Source organism: Poromitra crassiceps, assembly GCF_964638095.1.
Source record: "Poromitra crassiceps genome assembly, chromosome: 13".
Lineage (NCBI taxonomy): Eukaryota > Metazoa > Chordata > Actinopteri > Beryciformes > Melamphaidae > Poromitra > Poromitra crassiceps.
The window spans coordinates 20014334-20030418 of NC_139644.1; the positions used below are offsets into that span (position 1 = coordinate 20014334).

General features: G+C 42.8%; 1 protein-coding gene across 3 annotated transcripts in view; it reads left to right on the forward strand.

The window, feature by feature from the left end:
* asic2 (acid-sensing (proton-gated) ion channel 2) overlaps positions 1–16085 on the forward strand; it is a gene marked incomplete at its 5' end in the record, with an annotated part of 385282 nt that overhangs the window by 351253 nt on the left and 17944 nt on the right. For all 3 annotated transcript variants that reach the window (XM_083650270.1, XM_083650268.1, XM_083650269.1), the window contains one exon: positions 2135–2285. In XM_083650270.1, the coding sequence (XP_083506396.1) occupies positions 2135–2285 (151 nt within the window). The remainder of the gene's footprint in view (positions 1–2134; positions 2286–16085) is intronic.

Below are 16085 nucleotides of genomic sequence, written 5' to 3' on the forward strand. Positions count from 1 at the left end.
TTTTGTTCGTCTAAAGGACACGACCTAAAGAACGCTGTGCAAAGGAACACGACCTAAATAAAATTGTGCCTCTACCATGAATTTTAAAACATGCAAAGGAACACAACCTAAAAAACGCTCACAACTTGTGTTACGGTTGTTGTCAGGCAACTAAAACAACTTGGTTGGGTTTAGGCAACTAAAACAACTTGGGTTAAGTTAGGGGACTTTAAACAGGCATTTGGAAGCCTCTGGCTCAAGTAATCTTCTCAAGCGTCCATGCTGGAGCCGAACATGGCCCTCCGCTGTGGAAAACCAGCAAGTGAACGCCGGTCCACCCATCCCAGCCATGGATTTATTAAAAGAACTGGATAGGGGACGTGCCACGCCCACCCATGCATTCGGACGGAGGTTTCTCATTGGCGCATGAAGCCATCATGGGGTCTTTTTCTTCCTGGTTTTACTTCCTGACTATGCAGCCCAAGGCGAAGTGCGCATGTGTGCCATGACGTGTTCCATGACGTCTCCCACCCCTCCCACCCATGGATTGTATTACAAGAAGAAAATACCCCCGTATACGGCTCTTAGTGGCTTCTGAAGAAAAAATGCCCCATAAAAAATTAGTTGATAATTAAAAGAGTCGTTTTATACTTTGAGTGACACCCGGAAAAAATTCCCCTGGGTTTAACAGCTGCCGGAGTCCCCATGCAAGTGGATGGGAATTTTCCTTTCTGGGCTGCATGGCGTCATGTGACTTGCAATACAGAGCTTCGTCAGCATGTTCAAATGGCTTCAAAGCCCAGCGCTATTCCTGGGGGCTTGATCCCAGCCCTACTTCCCTGTCAGCAAACTATTTGAATGTCACACACGTGACGTCACTTCCTGTTCAAATACGTAGACCTGCTGAGTGTCATGAAAAACAATTGAGTATGTCAACAATGAAAACATGGAACAAAACGTGTCCATGTACACCACGCAATAGATGAGACAACGTGAGTGCCAACAGGAGCTGCAGTGAGAGCGGCTTGTTTGGTCGAGGTGGAAGCTATGGAGAGGGAGAGTTGAGAGGCATTAGTAGAAGAGGAAATCGCTCACCTCACAGTTTAGGCACAGTCCTCTAAAAGGCGTGTGTCACTATATTAAGTACACACAGCAGGGAAGGAATGGGAAGTTTCTTCTCGCTGGCGCCCCCTACAATTTTATGCTTGTAATGGTAGTTTGCGCACAGCTTTAAGTGATTTGAGAAATTGCCTGAGGTTTTCTGCTTGCCTGTTCATTTCTTCAGGCTTGCCTTTACCTAATAAGAGTGATACAGGCTGGGGGCACTGCAGATAGAGACAGACAGGACTCCAGGATGAAGGAGAGTGCCTCTCTGGCAGGTTGTGTCCTTCACACAAGCACACTCAAACACACTTACAGTACACATTATCGACTGTAGTGTACCCATCATGGCTGTGTGTGTGTGTGTGCACGCACACGTGCATGCACGCGTGTGCGTGCATGTGTGTGTGCAGAGAGGGAGGGAGCGTGCTCATGAATTTATCGAGTTTTTCCCTTTGAGGGGAGCCTTCTATTGTTATAGGATCAGTGGCTGTATAGTGTACGTGTGGCATATGGCAAAAACTAGAGTTCCAAGGGACAGCAGTTGAAAATTAGCCATCTGGTTAACACAGGCACATTTACAGTAACTAGAAATTTTGCACGCTACGCGAGCTTGATTCCTGGGCTTGCCGCCTGCACGGGCTCGCTAGCTCGGCCGTTGCGCGGCCTCACCCGCAGCTCGGCTGCTGCTTGGCCTCACAAAGGACTTTTAGGTCATTATCGTCCAAGTTCAGGGTGATGATTTCTAAATGTATGCTCTGTTCTAAAAAACAAACAGCTGTCCTCTGGTAATGGATTAGCTCCATCAATGTGCAATTAGCAAGTGTATCTACTGTATCCAACTTCTCTGTTACACTGTGTGTGTGTGTGTGTGTGTGTGTGTGTGTGTGTGTGTGTGTGTGTGTGTGTGTGTGTGTGTGTGTGAGTGAGAGAGAGCCAGTGTTAATGATGTTAATGCCTAAGGAGTCATCCGGGTCTGTCTTCCTCTCTCTCTCTCTCCCTCACTGTCTGTCTCCCTCTCTCTCTCTCTCTCTGTCTCTCTCTCCCTCCTCAGGTATTCACCAGGTATGGGAAATGCTACATGTTCAATGCAGCGGAGGAGGGGAAGACGCTGCGCACCACCATGAAGGGAGGGACGGGAAACGGGCTGGAGATCATGCTGGACATCCAGCAGGACGAGTACCTGCCGGTGTGGGGAGACACAGGTAGGCTGACATCTTCACTCTGTCTGTCAGGTGGAAGCTGTGGATATGCCCCCAATGTCTTTTCAGTAATCAGCAGAAGCAGCCTTGCTTTATCTCGACATCCACTCATCTTTAAATAATCCGGTGTGTTCTGAGAGAGTCTCATAATCATAGAATTATGAAAACCACTTCAGTTGAAATGAAAATGCGCAACATTAGAGGTTTTCACAATCACAACAGTGATTATTCAGAATGCATGGTAATTTAGTTTCCAATCCATCACACAGTCTGACATTGCCTCCATCTTAGCCATTCTCTGTGAGCGCGTGCGTGCGTACGTGTAGGTGTGCGTGTGTGTGTGTGTGTGTGTGTGGGGGGGGGGCTCTGATGCTAAGTTTACCAAGAACGTTGGTCATTTTTGACAAATAGCCTATAGCATCTTTTCAAATACAATAATATTGTATTGACGCTATCAGTTTTTTAACCCTACCCAAAACCATATTGTGAATGTCTTTTAGGTCGTGTTCCTTTGCTCGTTTTAAAATTCATGGCAGAGGCACCGTTTTTCATTGTAGAAATCATTCCTTAATCAACATATTATGTTGATTAAGGAATGATTTCAAAAATTAAAAACCTTTCGCTCCTTGGCTATTATTTCACTATTCCTTTTCCCAGCGCAGTATGTCTCTATAGCTTACATAATCATTCCCGGGGTCACATGAATATTCAGTAACATCTAGTCTGTCAGAGCACCATGACCTCCGCCTGAATATTCAGTAACATCTAGTCTGTCAAAGCACCACGACCTCCGCCTCGCACTCCGTATTGTTGCTTGGTTGTTAAGCAGAACGGCACTCCATGCCATAGACTCTTCTAATTGTGTTTAACTGTACTCCCTTGAGCACTGCTTGTACTCCATTTTTTCCATTCCCACAAACACTGTATTGTTTTCCATAGCAAATGAGATGCAAGCTGCTATCATGTAATTTCATATATGGCTGCAGACTGTAACGCACTACGCTCACTGCTCAGCACTACTCTCTCAATTTGAATGCCTTCTGGCTTCATTGACATGCTGTAAATATACATCTGTGTTGCCAAAGAAATGTAGAAGGGAAAATAGTAGATGAAGAAAAAGAAAGATAGCCTACATATCTGGAAGTGAGTATAAAGCATTGAACACAATGATCTCTCCATTTCGCTTCATTAAAACTCCTTATTCTTCCAGGAATTTAAAACAGATTAGGCTACTAACTTGGCAGTTGGCACCTTTGTTTTCCCTATTTGTAACCCTCACTGAGCCGTTGGGCCATGAATATTTACATTACTTCATACTGCTGTGATGAACACAGCAACGACTCAGTAATCCCAATATCCCCCCTAAGCCCTAAGCCTGGAACCCTCATGGACTTGATTGGCGTCAGCTGGTAAGTGATTGAATGCGAGAGGCCGCAACTTGGGCTCGAAATGGTATAAATAGGAATGGAACAGCAGCTTGCAACATATCGCGTTACCTTGACGACATCAACAACAACTGCAACCTGCATGTTAACTACCATTGTGGGTTTGGGACTTGTTATTTCACGTTTATTACGTTTATTACAGTACTTTCTTCACTGCCAAGGCACCATCGGTGTTTCTAAACAAAATAGTAATGTTGTTGGATGATCTGATGAAAGCATATTTGGAAATGCTTATCATGCCATTGTAGGACAAACAACTACGCACTTCTGGTTATGAATCACCAGTGTGTTTATACTTAAAGTACATGTAAACTTCATTTTTTTCTTGTCACTTACTGTAGTTGCACCCTCCATATTCTTTACCATTTTTAACACCTCCGGGCATGCCCCTGGTAACCACAGTAACCCCGTGCATGTATTTAACGTCACATTGAACTGTGGGTAATTCCCTCAGGCAAAGTCTGCAGAAATGCGGACTTACGGAAAGTGTGCTCAAAGGGCTCAAAATGTCTGTGAGAGAGCCCTCATGCGTTTGACGATTTGACAGTGGGACAGCCCTATAGGGCTTATAAGCCCTCGCAGACTTTGTGAGGACGCGCTTTAAAGCCTGTGTGTCTGTGAATGTGGACATTAGATAGACCCTTTTCACGGGGGCCATTTTGTGTCGAACTTCCATGATTGGAAGTTGGAAACCCTCATTACTGTTTTGCTTGCACCTGTGTTACCCTGCCTTTTTGACACAAAATGGCCCCCGTGAAAAGGGCCTATTGTATCCACCTGATGACGGCATCACTTGGGTGACAATCTCACACTCAAAAACTGTGATTGAATCTTAAAGTAAATGAAAGCTGTCCAAAACCATACACAATTACAGGAGATGACGTTTGAAATGCTGAAATCTTATTAAACCTTGTTAGTTGAATGCTTGCTATTTGAAATTTCCTGTCCTTTTTTTTTTACAGGAAAATAAGCTTAATACCAAAGGTTTGCTCTCTCCCTCTCTCTCTCTTTCTCTCTCTCTCTCTCTCTCTCTCTCTCACACACACACACACACACACACACACACACACACACACACACACACACACACACACACACACACACACACACGCCACACAGATTTGTAGAGCACCCGCACCTTTTGTAATCCACTTGAGGCACTGCTTGTCATATTGGGGATCTCTATATAAGCTTATTGTGCTGTTGTATTCGTTTTAAGTGGCTCTGAGTAGCAGCGTCAACTGAATGCCTAAATTGTGACTGTGCTGAGCACCCAACTGTGACTGCCTGAGTCTCATTCCTTCTACCTAGAAAATGTCGACTTCAATTCTATACGAAAACCCTTCAAAACCTGCTTGCTCGTCTTAAGCTTTTAGTAAAATGATATTCTGAGCATTGGGGGTTCACTATGTTTATGATAAAGAAATACAGCCTTATATTTTCCCCCATACCGATGTGCGTATTACAGGTCTTGTTAGCGGTTCAGACTGAGTGTTTTTTAGAGGGCCGGCTGCCTGAGTGGTTTCCCAATGAAGCTCATTGAATGGCTGGCTCACGTCTGAACCGGAGTGGAAGTGCAGACAGGGGAGTTTCCAGAGCAGCCAGCCAAGCTCTGGGTAGCCCAGCAGATGGGCATTATTTACTCTGGGCTCTGCTGTAAAGCAGATCTATCATCCAGACGTTATGTCCACCACGTCCCATCGATCCCGCCCATGTTCTGGCGTGGGTGGCAGGCCCGTGGTACCTGTCCTTTTCTGCTCCCTGCCTGTGATGCTTTGATTTGCTTTTGAGCAGGCAGTACCCGAGCTACCACCCTGACAACACGCACAGCTTCTCCTCCCAGCAGGCGCAGGACCCGGCGCCCCTCTTGTTTATCCCTCCATGGAGTAATTATCCCACAGTACGAGCTGAGTCAGCCCTAGCAGGAGGCTCAGTGCTTCCTCAGGGCCAGGTTCTCTGCTCTGTACAGACATAATGAACACATAAGGACTCTCTGCACTGTACAGACATAATGAACACATAAGGACTCTCTGCACTGTACAGACACAATGGACACATATAAGGACTATCTGCACTGTACAGATGTAATGGACACATAAGGACTATCTGCACTATACAGACATAATAGACACATAAGGACTCTCTGCACTATACAGACATAATAGACACATAAGGACTATCTGCACTATACAGACATAATAGACACATAAGGACTATCTGCACTATACAGACATAATAGACACATAAGGACTCTCTGCACTATACAGACATAATGAACACATAAGGACTCTGCTCTGTACAGACATAATGAACACATAAGGACTCTGCTCTGTACAGACATAATAGACACATAAGGACTATCTGCACTATACAGACATAATAGACACATAAGGACTATCTGCACTATACAGACATAATAGACACATAAGGACTCTCTGCACTATACAGACATAATAGACACATAAGGACTATCTGCACTATACAGACATAATAGACACATAAGGACTATCTGCACTATACAGACATAATAGACACATAAGGACTATCTGCACTATACAGACATAATAGACACATAAGGACTCTCTGCACTATACAGACATAATAGACACATAAGGACTATCTGCACTATACAGACATAATAGACACATAAGGACTATCTGCACTATACAGACATAATAGACACATAAGGACTATCTGCACTATACAGACATAATAGACACATAAGGACTATCTGCACTATACAGACATAATAGACACATAAGGACTCTCTGCACTATACAGACATAATAGACACATAAGGACTATCTGCACTATACAGACATAATAGACACATAAGGACTATCTGCACTATACAGACATAATAGACATATAAGGACTCTCTGCACTATACAGACATAATGAACACATAAGGACTCTGCTCTGTACAGACATAATGAACACATAAGGACTCTGCTCTGTACAGACATAATGAACACATAAGGACTCTCTGCACTGTACAGACATAATGAACACATAAGGACTCTCTGCACTGTACAGACATAATGAACACATAAGGACTCTCTGCTCTGTACAGACATAATGAACACATGTAAGGCCTCTCTGCTCTGTACAGACATAAAGGACATATATAAGGATTATCTGCTCTGTATTAGGGCTGTTGAAACGAATTTTGATATTCGAATATTATTCGAATTTAATAATTATGAACGAAATTCGATTATTATTATTTTTTAAAAACGAATATTTTTTTTTTTTTTTTTTTTTTAGAACACTAGAACAGTGACAAGTTCTGACAACATACTTGAAGAAAAGAGTGTTAACTGAAGTTGACTGTTGAAGCTGCTATACTGTTTATTGATAAGGAGCTCAAACAAAGGCTGTGTCTTTTTTTATTATCAATTATTTTATTTTAGCATTTCAGACAGCACCAATACATCACTGATGAATATTAACTAAGCTCTGGTTATCTGACCTATTTTCTAATGCAATGAATGTATATGTACATTGTACAAGGAACATGTTTTCTTAAATAAACATCATTGCTGGACTATTTGTGATAAGCCTAATATTATTTTGAATATTCATCCACCATTCACTTTTCCATCTACATTTGGTAAAATGCTTAGAAAAAGTTTTACTTGGTCAAACCCAAAGATTCAGCTATATTTAGAATCAGAACATAACATAAGAGAAGACAACAATTCACTCAGACCAAAAAAAAATTTTTTTTTTTTTTTTTTAAATTCAATTAAAAATTAATTAAAATATTCGAATATAATTCGAATATTAAAATGTATAAAGCACTGAAATTCGAATTTGATTATAGAGGGAGATTGACAGCCCTACTCTGTATACAGACATAATGGACAGATACTGTATAAGGGCTCTGCTCTGTACAGACAGAATGGACACAAGGACTATCTGCTCTGTACAGACAATGAACACATATAAGGACTCTGCACTGTACAGACAATGAACACATATAAGGACTCTCTGCACTGTACAGACATAATGGATACATACAGTATAAAGACTCTCTGCACTGTACAGACATAATGGACACATATAAGGACTCTCTGCACTGTACAGATGTAATGGACACATATAAGGACTCTCTGCACTGTACAGATGTAATGGACACATATAAGGACTCTCTGCACTGTACAGACATAATGGATACATACAGTATAAAGACTCTCTGCACTGTACAGACATAATGGACACATATAAGGACTCTCTGCACTGTACAGACATAATGGACACATATAAGGACTCTGCACTGTACAGATGTAATGGACACACATAAGGACTCTCTGCACTGTACAGACATAATGGATACATACAGTATAAAGACTCTCTGCACTGTACAGACATAATGGATACATATAAGGACTCTCTGCACTGTACAGATGTAATGGACACATATAAGGACTCTCTGCACTGTACAGACATAATGGATACATACAGTATAAAGACTCTCTGCACTGTACAGACATAATGGACACATATAAGGACTCTCTGCACTGTACAGATGTAATGGACACATATAAGGACTCTCTGCACTGTACAGACATAATGGATACATACAGTATAAAGACTCTCTGCACTGTACAGACATAATGGACACATATAAGGACTCTGTGCACTGTACAGACATAATGGACACACATAAGGACTATCTGCACTGTACAGATGTAATGGACACATATAAGGACTCTCTGCACTGTACAGACATAATGGATACATACAGTATAAAGACTCTCTGCACTGTACAGACATAATGGACACATATAAGGACTCTCTGCACTGTACAGACATAATGGACACATATAAGGACTCTCTGCACTGTACAGACATAATGGACACACATAAGGACTATCTGCACTGTACAGATGTAATGGATACATACAGTATAAAGACTCTCTGCACTGTACAGACATAATGGACACACATAAGGACTCTCTGCACTGTACAGACATAATGGATACATACAGTATAAAGACTCTCTGCACTGTACAGACATAATGGACACACATAAGGACTCTCTGCACTGTACAGACATAATGGACACATATAAGGACTCTCTGCACTGTACAGACATAATGGACACATATAAGGACTCTCTGCACTGTACAGACATAATGGACACATATAAGGACTCTCTGCACTGTACAGACATAATGGACACACATAAGGACTCTCTGCACTGTACAGACATAATGGACACACATAAGGACTCTCTGCACTGTACAGACATAATGGACACATATAAGGACTCTCTGCACTGTACAGACATAATGGATACATACAGTATAAAGACTCTCTGCACTGTACAGACATAATGGATACATACAGTATAAAGACTCTCTGCACTGTACAGACATAATGGACACATATAAGGACTCTCTGCACTGTACAGACATAATGGACACATATAAGGACTCTCTGCACTGTACAGACATAATGGATACATACAGTATAAAGACTCTCTGCACTGTACAGACATAATGGACACATATAAGGACTCTCTGCACTGTACAGACATAATGGATACATACAGTATAAAGACTCTCTGCACTGTACAGACATAATGAACACATATAAGGACTCTCTGCACTGTACAGACATAATGGATACATACAGTATAAGGACTATCTGCACTGTACAGACATAATGAACACATATAAGGACTCTCTGCACTGTACAGACATAATGGACACATATAAGGACTCTCTGCACTGTACAGACATAATGGATACATATAAGGACTCTCTGCACTGTACAGACATAATGGACACATATAAGGACTCTCTGCACTGTACAGACATAATGGACACATATAAGGACTCTCTGCACTGTACAGACATAATGGATACATACAGTATAAAGACTCTCTGCACTGTACAGACATAATGGATACATACAGTATAAAGACTCTCTGCACTGTACAGACATAATGGACACATATAAGGACTCTCTGCACTGTACAGACATAATGGACACATATAAGGACTCTCTGCACTGTACAGACATAATGGACACATATAAGGACTCTCTGCACTGTACAGACATAATGGACACATATAAGGACTCTCTGCACTGTACAGACATAATGGACACATATAAGGACTCTCTGCACTGTACAGACATAATGGACACATATAAGGACTCTCTGCACTGTACAGACATAATGGACACATATAAGGACTCTCTGCACTGTACAGACATAATGGATACATACAGTATAAGGACTATCTGCACTGTACAGACATAATGGATACATACAGTATAAGGACTATCTGCACTGTACAGACATAATGGATACATACAGTATAAGGACTATCTGCACTGTACAGACATAATGGATACATACAGTATAAGGACTCTCTGCACTGTACAGACATAATGGATACATACAGTATAAGGACTCTCTGCACTGTACAGACATAATGGATACATACAGTATAAGGACTCTCTGCACTGTACAGACATAATGGATACATACAGTATAAGGACTATCTGCCGTCTTCACCCACCCATTATCTGTCCTCCCTCAGGACTCCACAGCTTCTCCTCCTCCTCCTGTGGCCGACATCTAAAGGCAAGCAGTCAGAAGGGATTCTCTGAGGACCGAGGCTCTGTCCTGGGAGCTTAGTGCAGCATGCAGACATGTTACACTGGCTTCCTGCCATCTCTTCCTGGATATATATTTTTTAGAGCAGGAGTTACATCCATGGGAGTTCCTGCTGTAGATCAACACACAGCCCAACTTGATGTAGAAGTTTTTATTTATTTGGATTTCTCACCTTGATCAATGAGACCAGAAAGAGATTCTCATCTCTCTGGAGATTCTCCTCCTCAGTTTATCATGATGGACAAAAAAAAAAAAAAAAATCCAGTGAGATGAGAAATGAACCAGTTGAGTGTTGGGAGAAAATAGATAGCATGTTGCCTAGAAACTCAGCTTTCCCCTCACAGCGATGCTGACCAAACTGATTGCTCAGCGGTGCAAATAATAAATGGTTTGTGTCCCTCCTAAATGCTGCCTGGGAGATTTTCTCAGACCTTTTTTTTTGCCCCCAAGTTGGACCACATGTCTTCCCTTTACTTCCATTAGCTGGATGGCAACTATTTGTACCACAGCTGGAGGGGTGTAACACCCGCCACTCCAGATGCCTGCTGCCATATCTGATGAAAGCATGTTGGCCTCTCTGGGCTCCAATCACACACACAAACACACACACACACACACACACACACACACACACACACACACTCTCTCTCTCTCTCTCCCTCTCTCTCTCTCTGTCTCTCTCAAAGTTAGAAATTATAGTATTGTGACAACCCTTAAGTACAGTACACTGTTTACACTAGTGGTTCTGGTTCCCAACCTTGGGGTCACCTGGAATTCAAATGGGGTCGCATGAAATTATTATTATTATTATTATTATTATTATTATTATTATTATTATTATTATTATCATTATTATTGTTTTCTTTTTAATTTTTCTTGACAAAGTTGGGGGTCTCTATGTTTGCAGTAGAGAGTAAACCCTTTCAAACACATTTCAGCCTGTGGGTTAGGGTTAATCTTGCTCTGCTGACATTCAAGTTTAATTTCTTCTTCAATCTGAGACAAACTTTTTGATCATGCACATCAGAGAGTTTTGTTTTGGAGCAATTCAACGTTCATGTAGGCGACATCAGAAACCAAACTTGAAAGACTGGCATTTCATAGAATTCCCACGCAACTAATTACCTGCTCACCAGCTCGCGGGTGAGTGGAGGCGTGATGCAAAGCAGGTGAAGAGTTATTTAACCTTGAAACAAATGTACTTTCCAAAGTAAATTACTTTCCAATTTACTTTATTGGATGTACAACTAGTTCGTAGGTAAACACACACAACTCAGCAGCAGTCTCAGCTTTCTGTATTGGCAACTTCTGATTCTGTCAGCTCGCCATGTTCTCACCTCCCAAATGATGCAGACAAGTGAAGACTGACACGCATTTGTTCAGCAACACGAAATTGAACGTAATTTCTTTCTTTTCTTTTTGCACTATGTCGATGTGCAGTGTTTGCTCACTGTGTGCTGGTCTGTCGCTTTAGCCTGTGTGTGCTTCAGCCTCGGCCTCCTTTTATTGAAACGGCACGAGGCAATTTCATGCGCTGACCCCAATTGGCAGCAAGAGGTAACTGTTTGCATTTTAAGGACTTCAATATACAGAAATCCTGTAAAGGCCCTTTTAGATACAGCGCGTTTTGCGCTGCCCTCGCCGCTGCGTTCAACACACATTTGACCCAGTGTCTATGGCAACGGGTATACATCACAGACGGGTATACATCACAGCGCGCAGTGCTCGAAGTCCGTTCTAGTTGAACTTGCACTTTGCACTCTGCACGCCGCAAGCCAATGGAAATGATGGTAGTGCTGACAATGGCAGTGCTGCTGTTGTCACTTGGTATCGGAAAGGGCCTGAAGGTGATGTGACTAGTGGCTGATGAACATCTACTGGTTAGGGGACAGTTTTGTATATGAGCTAATCATTCACCACTTCATATACACCAAGGAGGCTTCTTGCTAGTGTCCCCACCTGACACCAAAATGACTGTAATAAAACTTTGGGCAGTGCAGCATCTCAACTAGTGAGGATATGGGACACACGTCTGTGTTGCAGCCCACTTTGTGATTTACGCTGATGAGATGGGCATATTTCTATTATGAAAAAGAAAGAGGACAGCACTCCAAATGGACTTTTTTAATGCCACACGGACGTTTCAGACAGGACGACACCCTTCTTCTTCGCCTTGTGAAATTGCCACTCATCTCATTATCAACTACTTTAAGAATGCAGCACCCAGTAGGCTATCATCGTGAGTTGAGTGTGTTTTTTTAACATATTTTTATGTACATTTTCACAATCTTGCTTAGTGCAGCTTCAAAGCTATGCAAAATCGCCTACACACAAAATCCCTTTCAAGTAAGCAATTCCAGAAAAGCAGAAGCATTGAGGGGGCGCAGCGACATGGAGAGCGTAGATACAAGCGTGTCCTGTCCTTATTACATATTCCGACATGCAACCATGCTTCACCTCGCCAAACAGATGAGATCCGCGCGCTGCATGAAGAAGTGTGGGGATCTGGTGTCGCAGGGCCGAACGCAAGAGAAGCGGGAGAGATGGGGGATGGATGGGGGAGGAGGAGGAGGAGAGGGAGTCTGGAGCTACAGTGTTGTTATTGACACACATGGTTGGTTTTGTCGTGTGTGTGGAGAGGATGGCTGAATGCTCCATAGAGATGTGTTCAGAAGGCTGTCCTCCAATTGAAACCCTCCAACAAACTTAATTGATTGCACACACATGCAGCTAGCTACACACACACACACACACACACACACACACACACACACACACACACACACACACACACACACACACACACACACACACACACACACACACACAGATCAATCTCCTCTTTTACCACAGATCCTCGACTATTTTGATGTTGTTTAATAACAAAACGCATCAGAATAAGTTCCACTTAACACAGCATACATAATAGAATCTGCAGATTTGTCCTTGGGTGTCCTTGTTTACTCATCATCACTGTAAAACCCCCCCATATATCTCAATGGGCTGACTCACCAAAGGACGGTGCTGCGGGTCTACACTACAGGATTGGGGCTTCTAGAGCAGGTACATAGACGTCTGTTCAGATGTGCATTTACTGCGGTGGTTGAATCACCGATCCTGTCTTCCTGGGCTGGGCTAGCAGCTAACTGCTAACTATGCTGAATGGGGAGAACGGGAGGATTTACCCCACCCTGACCACGCCCCCAGCCAGCTACCCCAGCGTTTATGACGAGACATTGACTGTATCTATTCTGCCTCATGTTTTCCTACAGCAAGAGATGGCTTGAAATAAAGCAGGTGGAATCAGAATAGCACCAGAATTTATAGTGGCTCATAAAAATACAAAGCAGTAACAGGCGAGGTCGAAGCTCTGATGGCTGTGGCAGATAGCATAGTCAATTTACTTTGCCTCACTTATTCTGCTTAATCGTCAAGTCAAGTCTTTCAAGAGTCTGTGATAAGGATGATAGTGGTGATGAAATCTCCAAATCTTTCAAACTATCTGAGGTCAAACGGTACAATCAAATTTGAGTATATGAACAGAATATTAAGTGTCTGCGGCAGACGATACTATAAAACTTTTAAAGTATAATACCATGGTCAGACATGCTTAACCATGATCCTCTCATTTGCCTGGGTCCAGACCTTAGAATCCGCCCCCTCCACCGAGTTCACTGATCTGGTCTGGCATCCTGACATGAAACAGCGGTTTCCCTGTTGAAAAATGATCGTTCCAATGGCGGATGGGACTAACGATTAGCCGATCAGCGCCACAGGCAGGACTAACGTGGATACGTTGGTCTCTGATTGGTTAGGGAACAGGCAGGACTAACGTGGATACGTTGGTCTCTGATTGGTTAGGGAACAGGCAGGACTAACGTGGATACGTTGGTCTCTGATTGGTTAGGGAACAGGCAGGACTAACGTGGATACGTTGGTCTCTGATTGGTTAGGGAACAGGCAGGACTAACGTGGATACGTTGGTCTCTGATTGGTTAGGGAACAGGCAGGACTAACGTGGATACGTTGGTCTCTGATTGGTTAGGGAACAGGCAGGACTAACGTGGATACGTTGGTCTCTGATTGGTTAGGGAACAGGCAGGACTAACATGGATACGTTGGTCTCTGATTGGTTAGGGAACAGGCAGGACTAACATGGATACGTTGGTCTCTGATTGGTTAGGGAACAGGCAGGACTAACGTGGATACGTTGGTCTCTGATTGGTTAGGGAACAGGCAGGACTAACGTGGATACGTTGGTCTCTGATTGGTTAGGGAACAGGCAGGACTAACGTGGATACGTTGGTCTCTGATTGGTTAGGGAACAGGCAGGACTAACGTGGATACGTTGGTCTCTGATTGGTTAGGGAACAGGCAGGACTAACGTGGATACGTTGGTCTCTGATTGGTTAGGGAAATCAAATTGAATCCCCGTCTCCCACAGAAATCGGTTAGAGTGGAGGGCAATGTCAGCCTGAAGATGGAAATGGAGTGTTGACAATTCAGTCTGATATCAGGCTAGCTCTTATCTTGCTAAGGAGTGCTGAACTGACTCCAGCACAAACAAGCACAGCATGCCCTGTCAAGCCAGACTATCTCTTCTACAATCTTCCCATTAGAGTTTGGCCAGAGGCAGACCGGAAGGAAGTTCAATGGCATTCGACCAATCACGGCACATGTAAACATAACCCAGGCAGGTGATTGGTCGAATGAGCGGATGTCCCGCATGCAAACTGCGGGAGCAACGCATCTATTTTAAGAGACGATTGTCGATCCAATCTCTCTCTCTCACTCTCTCTCTCACACACACACACACACACACACACACACACACACACACACACACACACACACACACACACACACACACACACACACACACACACACACACACACACACACACTTTCTCATTATCTCACAGATACAGATTATGTGCACACAGACAAACACAAATTCTCTTTCTCGCTGTCAGTAGGAGATAGTCATCTGCAATGTCTTCTTGTTGTTCTTTGTGATAACGGTCTTGAGTCGAGTGAGAAGGGGCTGCTTGAGTACCATTAGATGGCCACTGTTTCCTGTCCTGAGCATTTCTCTGCATTGTAATGTGTAACCCTAACTGCAATAGGCCGTACCAGTGTAGCCTGCATGGCCGACGGACAGGTCGTGTGTTATAATTATGTTCCTGTGCATGTTTTTTTTTTTTACAATTAAAGAAGCATTGAAAATGTTCCTTCTTAATATGTACCAACTGTAAATGAACTTAATATGAATCACAAGTGAGCGTTAAAACCAGGTCTCAGTATTATTTTGATCATGCTATTGTTTTAAGCATAAAATCCCAGACCATGACATTTTCAAACCTGTTGATTTTGGATTAAGTTGAATTAAATAAATTATTCTAAATGATAAGATAAATGAATGGGCCATTTTCACAGCAGCCATTTTCTGTCTAAAATGCAGGGTAAACACAGGTGCAACCAAAACATTAATGAGGGCCCCCGCCCTGGAATACCTAAATAGATTGGAAGTTGGAACCCCTCATTAATGCTTTGGTTGCACCTGTGTTTACTGTGAAAACACTTTCTGTCAAATGACACATTGTTCTGTCAGACCGCATTGTCAGGCAAGCAACCAGTACGCAAGAGAGCAGAAGCAACAAGCAACCAGTACGCAAGAGAGCAGAAGCAGAGATAGTTAGGAGTGAACAATGCTGATTTATTCCA